At 38.5% G+C, this 19,475-nt stretch overlaps 1 protein-coding gene across 1 annotated transcript; it reads right to left on the bottom strand.

The window, feature by feature from the left end:
* Positions 1–445: 445 nt before the first annotated feature.
* On the bottom strand, positions 446–18,824 carry LOC133903617 (callose synthase 7-like). Its single transcript, XM_062345044.1, has 42 exons — positions 18,321–18,824; positions 16,985–17,085; positions 16,309–16,406; positions 16,149–16,233; positions 15,946–16,062; positions 15,714–15,845; positions 15,475–15,564; positions 15,247–15,332; positions 14,941–15,073; positions 14,025–14,144; positions 13,861–13,937; positions 13,474–13,540; positions 12,531–12,638; positions 12,333–12,450; positions 11,902–12,233; positions 11,766–11,818; positions 11,631–11,691; positions 9,961–10,042; positions 8,843–8,892; positions 8,693–8,779; positions 8,526–8,612; positions 8,264–8,346; positions 8,115–8,196; positions 7,874–8,037; positions 7,649–7,772; positions 7,438–7,538; positions 7,252–7,336; positions 7,019–7,170; positions 6,650–6,759; positions 6,384–6,506; positions 6,236–6,304; positions 5,977–6,130; positions 5,790–5,895; positions 4,819–4,941; positions 4,635–4,750; positions 4,428–4,511; positions 3,170–3,282; positions 2,858–3,087; positions 1,585–2,382; positions 1,451–1,501; positions 1,182–1,367; positions 446–1,042 (listed from the first exon to the last, which is right to left on the bottom strand). Exons 1-42 carry the CDS (start codon positions 18,520–18,522, stop codon positions 689–691), a joined length of 5,694 nt encoding a protein of 1,897 aa, XP_062201028.1. The 5' UTR covers positions 18,523–18,824; the 3' UTR covers positions 446–688.
* Positions 18,825–19,475: the final 651 nt, after the last annotated feature.

Consider the following 19,475-nt stretch of genomic DNA (forward strand, 5'->3'; position numbering starts at 1 on the left):
AAAGCATTGACATGGCTACAACAGAATGATTGCATTGTTCCGTCCGACAACTGGAAGAGTTGAGCTGTACCGGAGTTTTACGTGCATATCTGGACGCTTGTATGTTCGGCATGTTTGCCAGTTAGATGCCAGCGTATAATAAACTTAGTGGGTCCATGGTGGCAGACGCGAAGGGGATAAATACTCTGTAATGGAACCATTGCTTGGTAGCGAAGAAAGAAAAAAAAACGAACTCCTCCCCAAACTCTCTCTTCTCTACCTCTTCTTCTCTCCGTGATTCTTCAATCTGGCTGGTGTTACAAAGATTTAGCTTTACCTAAACGTTATGATTCCCTGCCAAACCACCTTTGTGGAAGAACTACTTGTATGATTGTTACGAACATCGGAACATGCTGTATTGGGTGCTATCTCAATATAAAAAAATAAATATGTGCTGGAAACAAGGAACAGTGAAACTCTTCTTACTTTCAACGCCGCGAACCAATCAGATTCTAACGCATGCAAATCGAATGGAAACAACCAGTCAATACAAATCAAACTAAGAGGTGGCAACCCAATACACACGCAACTTGTGCCATCTCTCTTCACAAACTGCACCCGATGAATCTAGTTCTTGCAGCAAACGTTCGAAGGAGTAGTGCCACAGAAACGCCATACGGCAGAATGAAACGGCGATCTCCGTGCAGTATCAGTCGCGCTTTGAGCCCCTCCCATTCTGCCCGGCGAGGATCCTCGAGATCTGCAGCCCCCGGCTGAAGGCCTGGTTGAAGAGCAGCCGCGTCTGGAACTCGGAGACGAAGGGGAACCACGACAGCACGGCGATGGGCAGGTAGATGAGGAGGCCCATGGTGTACTCGTATATCCTCGCCATCTCCTGGATGGAGTCCCACGGCCCCAACTTCCGGAGCACGGCTCCGGTCCTCTGCCTGAACTTGGCACAGCAAGGCCCTCTGCATGCGTGCCCAGTGGCACAGGAGCAGCACAGCGTGCGGATCGGCTCTATGACCAGCCTCCGGAACAGCGGTCCGCAGAGTTGTGCAATCTACATGGTGCAAAAGAAGGTGACATCAGCATGAATCAGAAAATACGTATAAGTAAATCAACAGGAGTGACAAAAACTTGAGAATGGAGATGTTTACAAACAGGTCACAGATGGTTGTAAGAACAGAGGAATCGCTCACCAGAAGAATAAACCAGCCAGTGGGGATGAAGGCCAAGATACTGGCGCCAACATCTGAGACAGTGAGATCAAAAGCGACAAACAGAAGGACCAGTAAACCGATGAGGACAAGAAAGACAATGCCCTTGAGGATGCGGAACACAAGTTGAAGGCGCGTAACAAACTTCTCTCTCCCCAATGAAACAACCTGGAAGAAGGGGGCATATGCTCCAAGTGTAAATGTACTATGAGATAAAATAGGATGCACTGCAATACAAAGCAGGTTGTTACCTTTAGTGACACAAGAGCAACCGCTATAATCATCCATGACAGTGCATATACCTGGGGAGAACAACAAAGCGTTAGTGAACTGAATTTCCAAATGGGGATTTCAATGGATGTAGAACACTAAGTGGGAAGAGTACCATGAAGCTTTTATTCCCATGCACTATGTGCAAGTGGTAAACAATACCATATTGGTAGATCAAGAACCGTAGGGAGAGGATGAACTCCAAGAGCAGGCTACGTATTGTTGCATTCTTCAGGTGGTCATGTTCACTCACCCACCAAGCCTCCCAACTTTGCTCGGGTGCTAGGCCAATGCCACCTCTATTTCCCATCCAGTTCCACCAGTCAATCCAGTCATCAACAGTCTTGTGCCACTCAAAGCACGATGGGTTGAAGATAAAAGGTGCAAACAGCCAACAGAAAACAAGGAACCATATGGAAATTGTGACATACAGATACAAACTTGAGCTTCTGTACGAACTTCCATATGCTAGATAAACAACCAAAAGAATAAGCAGCTCCAGTGCTTTCACAAAGTGGCTCCGGGAGTACATCCGGTAATTCTCAGCAAAATTTGCATGACGCACAACAAAACCTCTGCCTGTACCTCTATATTTTGCACCACCATGAAGTATTGTCCTGCCATAGTAGTGAGTCTTTGTTCCAAGATGGAAAGTGAAGAACACAGGAGCTAACTGAAGTTGCATGATTACAAACTCTCCCAGTGCTCTACCAAATCCTTTCTCCAGACCAACCTCCATCATCATTGGAAGGACGAGCAACATCCCAAGTTGGAATACAGATTGAGTGGCAAGTGCATTTTCAAACGGTTTGATGTTTTGAATATTTGGATCTTGGAGTATTGACTTTTCCAACCCACTCAAAACAAGGTATAACCTCCCATATAAAAATACATACACTGTGAGAACGGCCACCTGAAAGGAATATATACATACATATATATATCAAGGCCAAGTCATACAAAAAGTACAGAACTAAAATCATAAAGCGCATCAATATTTATGTACTATGTGTTTAAGACAATGCTTTTTTACAGTCTGTTGGTCCTTGCTACAAAAAACATTAAAAACCGCATTAGTCACTTAAACAACATGCGAGCTTTGTAAAATCATCTCGAAATGAAATACTACGATCAGGGAGCATACTTATGCGTGCCAACTTAAGTTTATGCAAAATTATAAGTTCCAATCTTCCTGAAAGCATATTTTCTAATGGTTTCAGCGTTGAGACCTTATGCAAGTTTGATTGCTCAAAAGTAGAAACTCCAGAGCCCAGATGTGATTTATTTTATTGTAATGGAGTGAATCAATCTAGCTTTCCTACTTCCTGGAACTGGTATTTATTACTTATCAGTTATTAAGTTGATATGTCGAAGTATGGGACCCATACCATGCTATTGAAGTAGAAGCCAACTGTGGTGAAGTACAGAGATAGCATCCTATAGAAATCAAATCTGTCCCCTAGTCGATATATATCACGACATAGGGTTTGTTCACCATTTCCATTTGCCACCTTGGCCTCAAAGTTTGATATTTGGTTCATTCCAACATCACGTCCTTTGCCTAACTGTATGTATTCATGATGGGTAACATTTCCTCGACGCAGGGTTGAATTGAACCCTTTGAATTGAACAAAACAATTGTGAGCTTAGTGGGCAGAACTAAGCAAAATAGCACATTACATAATCTCAGGAAAGTGTACCTGCAAAAATATCCTCGCTAAGGTTGATAGTTTTTGACGCCTTGCTTATGCCACCCCTTGTGAGGTGAAAGAGTCTATCAAAAACATCAGGGTGGCCATAATGGAATCGTACCCTGCATCAGAAATTTGAAAGAAAAAAAAATTCGTATCAATAAAGATCTCCAGAACCAGATACAACAAGATCATTCCAATCCTACCTATAACATTTGAACTCTACCACTCCTGCAGTTACTTATAAAATTATTTACAACCTAACTCACAAAATTCTCCATATGAACTGCAATTTATCTCATACCAACCTATTTCATGTGTAAATGCTATCTGGCATACATTTGAAAACACAATGTGGTAAATTATCACTTCAACAGATAGTAAGTACCCAAAATGGAGGGTAGCTAGAAATACAAAAATTGGATCATGTAGAAGTCTGAATTGTACTGGTGATTTTCTAATAACAATGTGCTACATGATATATGCTATAGACTATGCACCTATAGCAGGCAGCAGCTGAAGTGTCCTGCTACAGAGCCATGACTGTACAGAGCGCAGCAGCTGAAGTTACATGGCTGCGACCAGCTGACTAACCCTTAGCGTCTATGGTTGTGCTATAGCACTACTATCAAGTTTAACAAGAGCGACCTTATTCTGACAAGACTATATTAGTTGATGCAATTAGCGAATTACACACATACCTGTTGTACATTTGATTGGACTATGCTTATCCATCATCAAATATTGTTTATATAATCTAAACAGCAAAGCTATACCAAGCATACATTAAGGATATAATTATTTGATAATACAAAAAAATGTTTTCACATATTACTTACACAATAATTTGATATGATAACATCAACATTTCAAAATATATGTTTTAGGATTTGACGTTTGTGCAATCAACATTTTCCAACTTTCAAATACATTTCTGAAATGGAGATAAGCCATGACATGGCATCAGTTTAATTTTTTTCCAGAGAAGTATTGAAATGAAATGTTAAATAATAGATCATCCAATTTCTTTTGAAATTAAAGTTTCTTTAAGCCTTAACAAGTAAATCTCAGCAAATCTTAAACCTTTACGGCATATAATTCACAATAAACAGGCTGCTCTTGGCATAGGATGCATGGAATTTGTTTACTAGTTATGAGTTATGTGTCAAGCAAATAGATCAGTATATCACAATCCATGGTTACATTATAACAAGAGTACAATACAAGATGAAAATGTTTGTTAAATTTTGAGAGAGAGGAGGCATACTTTAGAGGGTTCGCAAGAACACGCTGTCCAATAGTAATGAAGCTGGTCTCTTGGTTGGACATAAACCAGGCGAGGGATGAAACACTACATGTGAAGTGAGAACGCATTTACAGTAGTACAGATCACAAAGAAAGCTACTCAAAAAACTGTAAGCAAAGCTGAAGACTCATAAAGTTAGGTAAGTCAGTAGCAAATAGAAAAACCAACCTTCCTGTAAAGATATGCTCACGAACACCCAATATCGTGGGTTTTGACTTTCCATGTGTAATAAGGAACTCTTGCAAGAGATTTCTCATTTTAAATGCTTCCTCAAGATAGTTATCCTACACAGCAGAAAAAATGTAAGATGCTCTGCTAACTTAAAACTTATTTTACATATTAATTAGTTTACCTGATTCATGTCAATTGCTTGAAGTGCTTCTCCTCTAGTGAAGATTATGGCATGATTTTGATTATTAGGCTTGCCCTCTCCAACCTCCGTTGGTTTACCAGGAAGCCTTATCCGGTAAATTTCCTAAAAACAAGTTAAAGTTTAAATGGTAATGCACCAGCACCACTAGTCAGTTTAACATAATCATGCTCCTCAACATTTTTATGTGTTCTCTGTCTACGTTCTTTTGCACGCATCTTTATGTAGAAGCACACTTTAATCTACTAAGCACTGAGTACGAACATTTAGCCAGCTGATATTTCCCTACAATGCTGACACCCACATTCTGATATTAGCACTATTGCATTTGCATATTGCTCCACATTTACTTTATAGATATTAATAACAACAATATGAGCCAGGAGCAGGGGCGGAGCTGGGCCTGGGGCAACTGGACCTCCACCATGCAGCCACCTTCTCGTGCTGGGCCTCTGGCCTGGGGGTCTTCGCACATCACGGAACACGTAAATATGGCCCCCCTCTACTATTTGACAAAAAGCTACGGCCAGCTAGGATCGAACTCTCATCCTCTAGGATAGCCATCACGTTAGTTTGCTCCACTGGCTGTTTCATGTCTCAGAGTAGGGTGCACAAGTACTTATAATACGATGGAAGTACACAGCTCGCGCAATGGCTTCTCTCATCACACAAGCCACCAGCAGAAGTGCAGAACCATTAGGAAAAAATTATCACATTAGTGCCTGGTTCAAGCACTTGACATTTATATGTGCATTGGTGCGTTATTTTTGTTATATCTCGGTGTCTGACCCGGTACAGGTAGTTTTTGGCCCTAGGCTTGGTGGAATCCTAGTTCTGCCACTGGCCAGGAGCCTATTTGCAAGTTAAAGGTGACAATGACTTGTAGTTACTGATAACATAACATCTATAGAAAGAAACTAAAGATTTAAGTTCACACAATGTAAATTCAGTACCTCATCGTCACCTTTCACAAGAACAGAGTAATACTGTTTCTCCATTTTACCATTTGGTAATGGTACTTCCTTCTCATCAATGTAAGCAATGCGCAATGCCGGATACCTGTATGTTTTGAATATGAAACTGAGGGAAAACACAGCAAAATGTTTCAAAAAGAAAAATGAAGAAGGGTCAGGAACTTACGTTAGCATGAGGTTTAAGATATTTTCGTAGAGACCTTTTTCTCGGGAATCCTTGGATGCCTTATGCATGCCATAGAGTTGACAGGAGACAACATAAGTGAATTTGATATCAGCAATGGCCTTGGACCTTGCAGCTTCCTCTCCAGCCAAATCAGCTAAGCCATAACCAGATAATTCAGTTCATCACCGCATAACCAACGAAAACCTTTTTCAAGTGCATCCACATATGGAGGACCCATATTCAAAGGACTCTGACTAACCTTGGTCATTTATCATATCCTCGTAGCATTGTAGTTCAAGAGCTCGTCTATAGTACATCATTCCTCTCACTATACATAACAAGATAGAATAAGAAGCAGAGAAGACACAATTTTCATAGCTCATTAAAGGATAGGAACATCATATTACCAGTTCTGGCAAGTGTTTGACCCCGGTAAGATGCCCATAAACGGATATCATCCATGCACCCTTTTACTGCCTCTTCGTCATCTAGGTCAACTCCAATACGTTCTAGAAAGTTCTTCCATTCATCTAGTGAAGAGACACACATTAGTTATTAGAATTTAACCTGTGAGTTCTCATTAATAGTTTTACTTATCAATAGTTCAATACCAGTCTATACCGATGTGATGATTTTTTTTTAAGAAACATAGTAAAAGGAATCTGCAGTTCACCTGGATAGATCTTTTGTAGGTAGAACAAAATTGAGATGCCATCTTCATTCTTTCTATGTAGTTCATACGATGAATAGAGTACTTCTTCATTGTAGTATGGAGTCAGTACACTGAAAGTGGAAGCTTGTTAGAATGTGAAGTGCCTCACATTAATGTACAAGAAAGAAAATTCACAGAAACTCACAATTATGCACATGTGATTTTTGTTTCATATGAAACACATAGATTTCAAAACGTTCATTTCAGAAACAAACATAGTTTTGTGTAAAATCCCAAAAAATGCAATAACAGTGCAACTATGCAGTTCACTAATTTGTGCATACCTACTATACTTCTGAAATAAAAGGCAACAGATGATAATATACACACCTAAAGGAAATCATATCCTGCACATGAGGTGCTCTCGGCATTTTCATAAAAAGGGAGTTTGCAAAGAAGGTGATCCTACGTCGAGCATCCAAATTTGTTGGTACATCCATTGCAGAACCCTTCATTGTCAACAGTAGATGCAGCCGGACAAACTGAGACCAAAACACTTTATTTTCAGTATGGTGAAAATATTAATAACAATTTTTAAATTAATTACAGTGATAATCGCAGACCTTCTCCCTCCAAAAGTCTTCCTTTATCATGTTCATATTTAGATTTGTGAAACTCTGCTTTCTCTCATTCTCGTCTTTCAAAATACTGCCACAATTTCCCATACAAGTAAAAGTGTAAACATCACAATTCATAAGAGATCTTCTTAGTCCACTATTAGAACCACGTAAAATCATCATTGTTCTTACCTTTGTCCATCTTTCATGAAATCTCGTGTCATAATTTCCATAAAATCTTGCAAAGCATTAACAATTTTCCTCTCTGCAGTACCATTTATAGGTTCACTCTTCTGCGAATGTTAGATAGCAAGTAAAAACAAAACAGTAAATATAATGGATATGCGGAGAAGGAAGTACAAAGATTAATGGAAACGATCATAGTATGAATGTTACCACTTACCAGCAGCTGTAATAATTTTGCCAATGTAGCGCTGACTTTCCCAATTTCTGCCATTTGGAAGTCTTCCAAGAATGTTTTATTTCTCATGCTATAGGCCACCTTTTTATCAATATCATGGACAATTCTGCAATTATATGCCAAATGGCGCATCAACACCATCTGAGTTGTTCAATATAGAAAATTAAAAAAAAAACTCGAAACAAAATAACAAGGATGGTTCTTTACTTCCGATCATTAGAGTCTATTAGAAGACTGTCAAGTATAATCATCAAGGATTCGTAGCATTCTATAACTGCATTGTATCTGTCTCCATCTAGTTTGATCTTCTCAATTAGCTCATACTCGTCCCCTTCTTTCGAATTTATGGCCATATGAAGGGCTGCGGGTACCTGGTATATTCCAAGACCATGAGTAATCTGGCTTTTACAATATTTGATCATTTATCTCATATCTGACAATTATACACCTTGCTAGCGAGGAGGAAAGTTGGCCACTGAACAACAGATAAATTGTTTGAAGATGATGGAGCCATCAATATGTCTTTCTCTCTGATAAAATAGAAGTCAGGTTTAAAATTAAGGTGAATGAAACAGTGTTAATGTTTAGAGTCCCAACCTGTCACTAATGAAGTCTTCCTCTCTTAAGGAATTGATGAATGAGTTCCAAACGCAAAAAAAACTCCTCTGCTCAAGTGCTTGCTGGCAATTAATAATAACAAAATTAGTCAAACACAAATAAACCAGTTGCAACTTCAGTCTTTTAAGTGAAAAATAAGGCATTTGCATGTTCAGCAACTGGAGGCATTGACTAACGGCTAACATGTAACAACAATTAAGAACAATGCCGAAAAAAAGAGAAGCATTTGTCAGTATGAAACCTCTCTCTGTTTTGCCGCACTGCATTTACTGAAAGCTTGTCTTGGCATTGATTTGTATCTGGCCCTCAACATGCCAAGTGTTCGTATCTACATTAAAAGCTAATGTAAGATCTGGTAACTCAAAATTCTGAAATATTGCAAACACATTATCACATGAGACCACTGACCTCACCCACATGACTGAGGGCACCTGAAACACCCCCGAAGACAGTGGAAAAAATGGCATACCATATTTGTGTGTCCATAAAGTACACCTACAAGAACAGGGTTAGGTGAAATGACTGGAACATCAGAACTCCTGTAATTTATGTACATACCATGACAATTGGTGCCCATATGGTAATGACAACACCCAGGTTGCGCGGCACTGCAAAATTTGATAAAAATATTGTGAGTAACTACAGTTTTCCTTTTTTCTCGAACACGCAGGAGAACTGCGTATCATTGTATTAAGAAGAAAAAAGGGTAGGAAACCCTGATTACAAACAAACACCTTCAAAACTTAGCGTACATGCGCGTCTGCGAAAAACGACCTAGTCACTTCATTTAACATACATTACTATAGATTCGTATCATGAGCGCAATGTTAACGCTTCTACATAACAAGATAAAAGTTTAAGATAAGGAAAAGAGTACTGGAACAAATGGAATCACCGAAATGAAATGTATCATATAAGTGTAACGAAAACCCAACATTACTGTCAGTACATTCAGAAGTCCAAAGTTAGGAATATTTCAAATTACAAACTCTGTTTTATTTATTCTAGAATTACAAAAGATATCAAATCCACGATATTCTAGATTTAAGATTTTCTATTCCATTTCTTTTTTTTTTTTTTTTGGTTGTCATTGTTACTTAGTTTTGGTATTTGAGGCGTAGATTTATTTAATTTTCCTACTAAATAATAGTTTGCAATAAGGTTATACCAATTGATCCTTCAAAAGAAAACGTTGTAACTATTGTATGTTCTCTAGACAGCGACTTTTACATATTTCAAAAAAGAATCTCGACCACGGGAGGAGACGTCCCCCTGACTTTGTCTTAAGAGAGGAGAGTACCGAACCCTTTAGGGAGGTACTCACATGACATGTGAGCACCCAGGTTCGAGCCTGGGTGGGCGGCCTCTCAACTGGACTATAGAGGCTCCACCAACCGAGCTATTGCTCAGTTCGTATGGCTATTCCAAGAACTGTAATATTTGGAATCATTTTCCTGGCTATTCCATTTTGGACCTCTTGATTTTTCTTATTTTTCAAATATAAATTTCTGGAAGCCTACTTTTCCTTTTTGTTGATTATTATGTTCCCACAAGTAGCATCCACGATTTACAAACAGGACTGCAAAGTAGATATTAATAAATTGCATGAACCATTGAACCTAATTCGAAATTATCATGGTCGCATGATCCAATCTGCTACATCACAATATGCTTACAGAAAGGGAAGATCTGATGCCATTCGTAGCCCCCAGCTGCTTGATTAAGAATGAATTTTGTTGGATCAATCAATGGGGATATCTGTACAAAATGCAACAAATCGAATAGAATAAGGAAGCTATAAAAATAGCACGACCTCTTATTTTGTTTCTTAGGTTTTTTCCCTAAGAAACTTGTAAGAATCATCAAACAAAACCTCCAAGCATATCATCCATGTAAAACTACATGGTAGATTATCCAGATGCTACATTAATTTGCATAATGACACTTGATTCATGGACAACTTTTCCATAACTAGCTTGGGTAAATTTTGGCTTGCCATTTTTTTTTTTTTTTTGTGGAAATCACAATGGATAGGAAAAAGTCTACTTTTGATCCCTCAACTCTTCGCTCAGTTTCATTATCGTCCCTTGTCTCCAAAACTGGATACAACCCATCCCCCAACTCTCAAAACCTCAAAGTACGTCCATCTATGGCTGGTCTTATGGGTGGAGTTATGTGGCAGCCACAGTCACTCCCACATTCACCTTCTCTCTCTGTCATGTGGCAAAAATGAGTGATGTGGCCACTACATCACCCAAAACCTCTGACAAACCAGCCTTGGACGTAATTTGCACCGGTTTTGAGAGCCGAGGGATGGGTTGTATCTGGTTTTGGAGATGAGGGACCAAAATTAAACCAAGAGAAAATTTGAGGGACTGAAAATAGACTTTTTCCTAATGGGTATACCATGTCCCAAAAGATTATACTACAATAAAAGACTGAGTTAGTGAAAGGTAATGATTGGTGGTACATCATCCCCTCCGCCTTCCCCTTCCACTGCCCTAAAAACTTCCAACACAGAAACAAATGAAATAAAATCTCACCAACAAACAAATTAAGTGAGGTTGCCTTTCAATCCCCATGGGTCCCAATCTCTCGGCGAGCAAAATGATGCAATGATGGTGGTGTAGGCTAGGCGGGTGGCAAAAAAGAGACATGTGGCATGTAAAACTTCATTTTGTGTTTCCCTATATTGTCTTACTGCAACCCAAGCCTGAAGGCTAAAGGGGCCAAGTCGAGCACCCAGGCAAGCTTCATTGCATCAATGAAAAAGAGTCATCGTCATCAACCAGACTGGCAAGTTGCCCAACGAGTCGAGTTGATGGCTCCATTCATCTTTGCTTGGCCAACTGAACGACCATTCGTGGACTAGTCGATGACTTAATAAAAATGGATAATCCCACTATCATGTGGAACCAAATGACAAAAAGTAACAGGTTTTGCTACAACTTGTTATAGCCTAGGTATTGTTAAATTGAAGTTACTGCTTAGACAAAGAGTTTCTAAGATTCAGGAAAGGACGCATGGACATGCTTACCTAAATGGATTTCTATGTTGCTAGATATCTATATTTTTTAAAATATGACAATTACCACCAAGAGTTTCGATTGATGCAAAATAATAAATACCGCCAAAATTGTTAGAAAACAGCACAATTAATTTGTAGGGGAACATAATCCTCTTATTTACCTATATGGTGCAATAAATATCTCCATCATGCAAGTAAGCAATTTTCCTAAAATATTATCTAATTTTCATCGGTTTAAGAGTATAGGTATTAATGTGCCAAATTCAAAATATGTATTCGCTTTGGAAGAAATGCTGCTTGAAGTGTTTAGTAGCATACCTCAACATAGAAACTGAATGCAAGCTTGGAGATGAGCAACACAGTCCAAAAGAAGACATACCTGTTGATTTCAGTTTAATGCCATTTTCAATTGACAGGAAAAGCAATAGCTAGAGAAATATATGAACCACTTACTTAAGTATTGACAATATATCTTCGTGCATCCCACGTCCAACATACAATCTTGGCTAAACTCAAGAAAACATTATGTAAGAACTAATGGTGCTCAATGCTTCGAGTAATTGTCTATCTTGAAATAGGAAAGACTAACCTGAATCCACCACATCAGAAGAACAACTACACGTGAGTTTGAGCACTCCATGACATTCTGAAGTTTTGGCAACAAGAAAAACAAGGAAGCGAGAATGTCCGGAACCATATATATGATGATTGCGAAGTTATAAACTGACTGGTTATACCAGTTCCCTATCCAACTATTTAGGAGTTTGCCTGCACCAGATGGGTATTTGAGGGAACTAGAATATGTCAATGGAAGAATTATTATCCAAGCAATTGCCACAGCAAATTTTAGTAGATATCTCATTATCCTTGTCCACTCCATACTTCCCCATGCTTGTACCGTAAGCATTATATCCAGAGTTACTGTGCAGGTTAAAAATAGGAGTTACAGACACTCCATGTCAATAGTTTGAACATAACAAAGTGCAATATAATGATGAACGCACTGAAAAAGTAATACACCTTTTATAAAGTTGAGTAGAGCTGCTGTGATAAAGACACTCAAGACATTTCTGAAAACAGTTCCATCAGTAATTCCAGAAAGAGATCCAGAAGAACTCCATGAAACTATTAGCATTGCCTGGAAAGCCAAGGTAAATGTTTTGAATATTCACAAGTTAAACTTAAAAGAACTTCATGTACTTCAGGGAGAGGAATTACCTGGAAAGCTAGAATAAAAAACATCCACATACGATTAAAACTTCTAAATATGTGCAGAAACGTGCGTACTTCGACAAAATTTGTTTTCGGCTTTCTTGCTGTACCACGCTGTAAGAAAAAGAAAATAGTTTAAAAAGAGCAATTGAATAAACTATTTGATTCAAGTGGAACGGAAACCTTCGAATTTTATAGAATTTTAACCTTATTTACGTGCTCTTTTTTTTATGGGAGGCAGTAGGGGAGAACCCTATTGTAATGGGTCCGTCATCCAATTTCTTCCCAGGAAATATTTTTGACATGTCTTGCAGTACAATCTATTGGTTTTGATGCAGTATATTCAAAAAAACAGATGATTATAATAATAATACACACTATTGCTCAGCTCTAAGTATTTCAAAGAGAGCAAAGGATTTACGTTCTGAGAGTAGCTTGCACATGAGGATGAGTCTAGGTGTACAATGTAATTGATTGAGAAAATATATGTTTCTCCTTTGCTTTCATAATATCTTACTGTGCATATCTTACAAATAGAGCATCAGATTTGTTACCATTTTGCACGTTTCAATTCTTGTAATGAGCACAATTTTTCAAATTAATATTGAGTTGCAATCCTCGTAATGAGCACATTTTTTCAATATTAGCATTGACTACTCCAAAGTAAAGTTCAGCACTCTATATATACAGGTTCAACCAACATGGCACAAACAATGCAAGTAAATATCCATCCACTCCCACCCATATCCCAGGATCTGCCACAGTGCCACTGCTTGTAAGCACCGTGTTAATTATACTCATTTTTAGATGAAGCCATAATGTGGTTGACAGTGAACTCCCGAATAAGATAGTCATACTCTAGCATTTTTTTAAGAGGGAGTTGTATCATACTGAAGTTAATCAGATTAATAATTCGTGTAAAAAAATCAAATTAATAACTGTTACTTACCCCTTGATAAAAGAAGTCTGATGTGAGGTCCCACGGCCACTTAAGCTTAGTAAAACATTTCTCTGACCTATGAGGAGGAAAGTTCTCACCGACAGAAAAAATAAACAAGCGATAGAACAGTAGGAAAACTGCACTAGCTTTGCACAAACCATCACAAAACTACACTTTTAAGCTTCTATTTCGCAAAACTACACTTCTGTTACTTGAAACGGACAAGACAACCCGCTCCCATGTCCGTTTCAATTGATAGAAGTGTAGTTTTGCACAATAAAAGGTCAAAGAAAGTGTGGTTTTGCAAAATAAAAGCTTAGTAGTGTATTTTGTCATAGTTTATGCAAAAGAAGTGCAGATTCGCAAAAATTACTCAACATAACAAAATGGGATTACCAAAATAGTTCATTCAGGTCGTCATAATTTCTCCAAGCTGAGTGGCCTTCTGTAGCTCCTCTACTTTTTTGCACTTCCTTTGGGGTGAAAGAAGAATAACAACTTGTAAGCACAAGACTTCTACCAGGATAATCTTGGTTGTTGCTTTAACTTTATATACTCACTTTCTGTAGAACCTTAAAGATAGGTTCAATGGCATTTGTCAGAAATGATCCCTCTTCTTCAAACCCTGGTGGTGGTTGAAAATAATTTTCATCAATCATTTCATGCAACTGTTTTGCCATCTGCAAAATTAATTAAAATTACATGGCTGCCAAAGCTTTATATAGTATATACAAGAGACATGAGAAAATAGCAATTACATAAATATTATGACTCAACTCATGGTGCATGATGACATGTCCATTGAATGGGTTGTAGAGTTCATGATGGGCTATTAATACCTTGATTGTTTTACAATGGAATTGACTCATAAAGAGAAATTATTCAGTGAGCCATGCTTTATAACTGGACCTTGAAGTGTCTGTCATGTTTCCATAGCTCATTAGGGATTAAACCACTTTTTTACAACCTTGATGTTAAGGAACTGTGATTTGGTAAAGAAATAACTCTTGTTTATCATATTCAGTAGCAGCCAGATGGACAACTGAGGCCCATATCTCCATTGGTATGAACTGAATTCATATATAGCTCAAAGACCAAAGTGATTCATGTTGAGCTATTTAGGTATGGAAGAGTAGAGCAGTAACAAGTTAATGTTTTATAACAGAAGTAAATGTTGAAGCATCAACATTAACTAAACATCAAGAAACTGCCACTATAACTGTTACAGCAAAAAAAAATAGTCAACCTTGGAATTCCCATGATCACATACAGATATACCAACGTACGGCATATTCAATCATGGCCTGAAAACTTATCATTGAGACATACATGTAAATTAAATAGATCAACATCGATCTATTTCTTTTGAAGAACGCAACAGATCAACCATGATCAAGTTATTAAAGTAAGAATGACATTATATGAGTAAACCAGAATGAAGCTCAAAAGGCTGTTTTTTTCTCAACGGATACTTACATGGTGGAATATGTAGCACAGGCACTCAGGCATAAACCGAACATTTGAAGCCTCGCCCCAGATAAGAAGATACAATCCAATGTGAAGAAGCTTCAGCTGTTGCTTTCTTTGTTCTGTATCATCATGCCTGATCCTACAAGACAAAAAAATAAATTGGATATATTAGAAAGGCACGCAAGCTTTGTGAGTTCTAAAAAAAATTGGAGATATTAAATGCCAACAGAGACTAAGGATAGCAGTCAGAAGAAAATCACAAACTGTAGGATATCTATTTGAGAAAAATAATCAAAAGACTACACCACATACATGATACTTGAATTAACATGCAAATAGTGACACCATGATTCGTAGTTTCCAAATATCTTTTTCCACAGTTGATTCACAGTATCAACCTGAAAATAAACATGCCAGCTCAGCATCAGATTTCCCCCATATCTGTTTATACCAAAAACTGTAGTTCAGAAATGCACAGAAGAACTTGAAATATAAGATTAAATGCCTCCAATGAAATCTTCCAAACAGCATATATCTTACCAAAGGATGTCCATCTTGGCCACCAGTTCTTGTACTAATATTTGCAAGCAGTAGAACCATGTTTTCTCTTTGATTTTCCACATTCGATTTCTGCAACGAGAATCATTTAGTTCAGATAGAACAATGCTTTGTGGATGCTTCACAGACATAATAACATGTGAACCAGTAAGACTGCAGCAATTACATTATACCACCTCCTTGGACATGTCAGAACATAAATGAATGAACAAGGACATTACCTGAAATCCAAATGCTAGTGAAAGCCAGTCAAGTAAATCTCGGATAGATCTATCCCCTTCCCTATGCATAGAAGACATGTGTGGCTTTGGAAGATCATCTATGCTACTTATTGCGTCAATGGCACCTCTTATCTACATTGTTTACAGGTTAACAAAAATCAAAACTTACTGCAGATTTTGACAAACAAGTAGAAAGTGTTACAAAATATAAGTGTAAGAAAATATGTCTAACCTCCGGAAGTTCCACAATTGCCTCAGAAGAACCAGGAAAATTGAGGGGAATTATGTTGTACTTGTAGTTCTTGAAATGACAGCCCTTTTCCTCAACCATTTCCGCATACCTTATCACCTAAAGTAGAAAATTGTGCAGAAGAAGTTTACAAAGGAAACAAGTAAGTAATAACTTATATTTAACAATAATTTACAGTGAGTTACCTGAGGATCAACTTTGTTATTCGTTACATCTCTTAACACTTCATAAATAGCAGATGCCACTTGGTAATATCTAGCCATCTCCTCACTGTTTTTTAACATTAGAAAAGGTGATTAACAGTTCAACAGAAAAGAAATAGCCGCCAGTATATCTATGCCTTACAAGTTTCTCTTTTCTGAAATTCTACTCATACTAGCACAATACTCCTTATAGAACTGTTGGATCTCCTTTGCATCATTGCCCAGAATTTGCGTGTCATCCTGTCAGACAGAGATTAACCTCAAGTATTCACTACTGAAGAAAATATGACAAAGTAAATAACTTTGAAAGGAAAGAACTGCATCGAGATAAGTTGACTCAAAGTAAAGGTAGGCACAGTCACAACAGGATCAGGCCTGTTTTGAATTATAGCCACCCCTGCAAGGAATAATCTAATTTATCTATTATCAAACTAAGTCAACAATGCAAGAATACATTTGGTATCATGAGTGATGACTAGGCGATAGGAATCACTACCACTGAAATTATTACTAATTATCATGGCTCCTCTAAGAAACCATTTTGTTTGTTAAGAAACAACTGAAGTAGCAAAAATCTGAATCATAATTAAGCACAAGTCAAGAAGACTTAGCTACTGAAAGGATACAAAGAATATCAAAACAACATTTAATAAATGGTGGTTTACATTTTAACCAGAACAAGAGTAAGCTCAGTAGTCAGTACCACAAGATATGCACTAAGGTTTGTTTGATAAAAGCCCGATGAAATACACATTAGGATTTTAGGTGCAGTGAAGGAGAGAGAATAGCAACATGTACAATTTCACATAGATGCTTACCTGGTCCAGCTTAATAGACATATATGTTTTGAACTGTCGAACACCACGTTGAATTGATGATGGATCCATTCTTTGGACTTTTTTGAAGGCATATTTGCGACCTTGGTACAACATCCATGGTAGATCCAATTTCATATCAGAATAAACTCTACTACTTGACATAGCAATAGATGAGACATAACTGACATGTGTTATACTGTTATTAACAACAAAACTACGATGTTGAGAAGGGAGGTGAAAATTGAACTGTAACAAGGTACAAGGCTGTATGCATCCTGTGATGCAAAAGGCTGGAACGCTTCCTTTTTCTAAAGAAAAGGTGAAAATTGAACACCCACCAAATTTGTCCTTGATACAACTAGATATGCAATAAACCAAATAGCATGACCGAATTTATGTCAATGAAAGGATTAACAGTTAATTTTAGAAATCCGTCACCAGTGTTGCACAGTATATTTAATTACTAGCTGTGCTGACTAACCTTATATGACACTACTTTTTGCGGGGTGTGTAATACGATAAGTTATGAACACTCTGCAAACAGCATATCCAAATGCCAGCATAAATGTACTTCAATACTTGTGCATTCCTACAGCCTGACAAGTACAAACTACTAGCTACTCGGGTTGCTCTCACAGTAACTAGTATGTGTTGACATGAGCGCCTCCTCTACTCTGTCAAGCATAGATAACTTCCAATGAAATAGGGATTTACATCAACTAATCATCCTAAAAACCACACGGGAAATGGATAAGATCCTTTATGAAGAAGTTTCAAGACTGCAATGGAAAACGTGGAGAAAGTGGAACAATACAATCCATTAAGGGGCATACGTAGATTTGTTTGCAATGACCAAACATGAGGAGGAAATTGCACACTTCAAGCTCGAGTTGAAAAGATTATTACACTGCACATCTACCGATTGTCCGATTCTATGTCATATAGATAAAATGTAAAATATATTGTTCTGAATTGATCAGACTTTAGTGCATAAACAGTCCGGAGCAACCTGGTTTTTCCTTCTCAAAATTGAGAGAACATTTACTCCGAATGCCATTAACAGCAAGCTAACGTCCCAAAATCTCATATCGTCAAAACGTACAAAAACATGGCAGCCAGCCTAACCGTCCGCAACATATTTCCATGTCTACTGGCAAAATTCGGAAAATGGAAGCCTCTAGCTCTGTGAGGCAAATAATATTCTGGTTTTGTGAAGTAAACACGCCGCACCTCCAGCTCCACTAGCACACTACTACACTGTAGCCTTGTAGGTGAGGTGAAGGCGTGAGGCAAACAAGAATGCAGGGAAGCAGGCGGGTTGGGCGTGACTACTCACAGAGGAATGCGACGCGCGGGTTGAGCGGCTCGACCTCGTCGGCGGCGCGCACGAAGGGCATGACCTCGGGCGCGACGGCTTCGGGCACCCGCTCCCCGGCGTCCGCCACGCCCCCTGGCAGCCTCCGCGACGCCAGCGTCTGTGCCAGCGCATCCCGCCTCCACCTCGACCCGGCCGCAGACGTCGACGCCCCCGTCGCCATCGCCGAATGCGTGATGATTGGGGGAAGCTCTCGGCCTTACCGACGATTTATAAGCCATCCGGAACTGGGAGATGAGGGGGATCGGGATGGGGATGGGGCGGTTGCTGGGGCGGCGGGGCAAGCGCAGTATTCGTATTCGAGCACCCGCCGAGGAAGCAAGGAATTCTGCTCTGCTGTGCTCACCGCGCGAGAGGATGGAAGAGACGAAGAGGAGAGACTTTTTCTTGGGAGGAAATTCGACGTGATCCTTCATGCTGCCCTTTTTCTCGGCCCCCACTTGGCTTTCTCCCCGAACTGTGAGCCTAAACTGCTCGCTTTGGCCGGATGCTGATGGTTTCCGGCCGTGCTGGAAAGCGGAAAACCTGGTGCGCCACCGTGGCCACTGTGCATGTTCGCTTTCGTGCTGGAAATGGGTTGCTCACTTGCTACGGCTAATAATTGTGGCGGTATATTTTGTTAGGCTTGTCATAAAATACATACACAACGGCGAAATTGAAATTATTTATAGACTTTGGATGATACCAGTTTCGAAAAATCATCAAAAACCGCTTGATATTCGTGAAAACCGGTCAATTCGGTCTGTGCTGGATTCTAAATTCGGTCAGTTTTTAAATTTAAATTCAAAAAATAAAAAATCACAAAATTTTTAAAAATATCAGAAACAATTCTAAGACCTTATGTGAAAAAAATTCAAAAAAATATCGTTTGTATCATATTTTATATGAAGAAAGTTTGAAAAAAAATACTAAAATAGACTATATGAATATGGTAATTTGGTCCATCATATTAAGAAAAAGCTTAGCATATAAACACATATTTTTCTTTTGTAGGTTTTAAATTTTGTTTCACTTCATTTAGAGTTTTATTAATTTCTCCATAATTTTTTACAAAGTTTACGAGTATAAGTGAACATATTAAAAAAATAGCACTGTAATTAACTTTTCATATCTACC

This window comes from Phragmites australis, chromosome 2, assembly GCF_958298935.1.
Source record: "Phragmites australis chromosome 2, lpPhrAust1.1, whole genome shotgun sequence".
Classification (NCBI taxonomy): Eukaryota; Viridiplantae; Streptophyta; class Magnoliopsida; order Poales; family Poaceae; genus Phragmites; species Phragmites australis.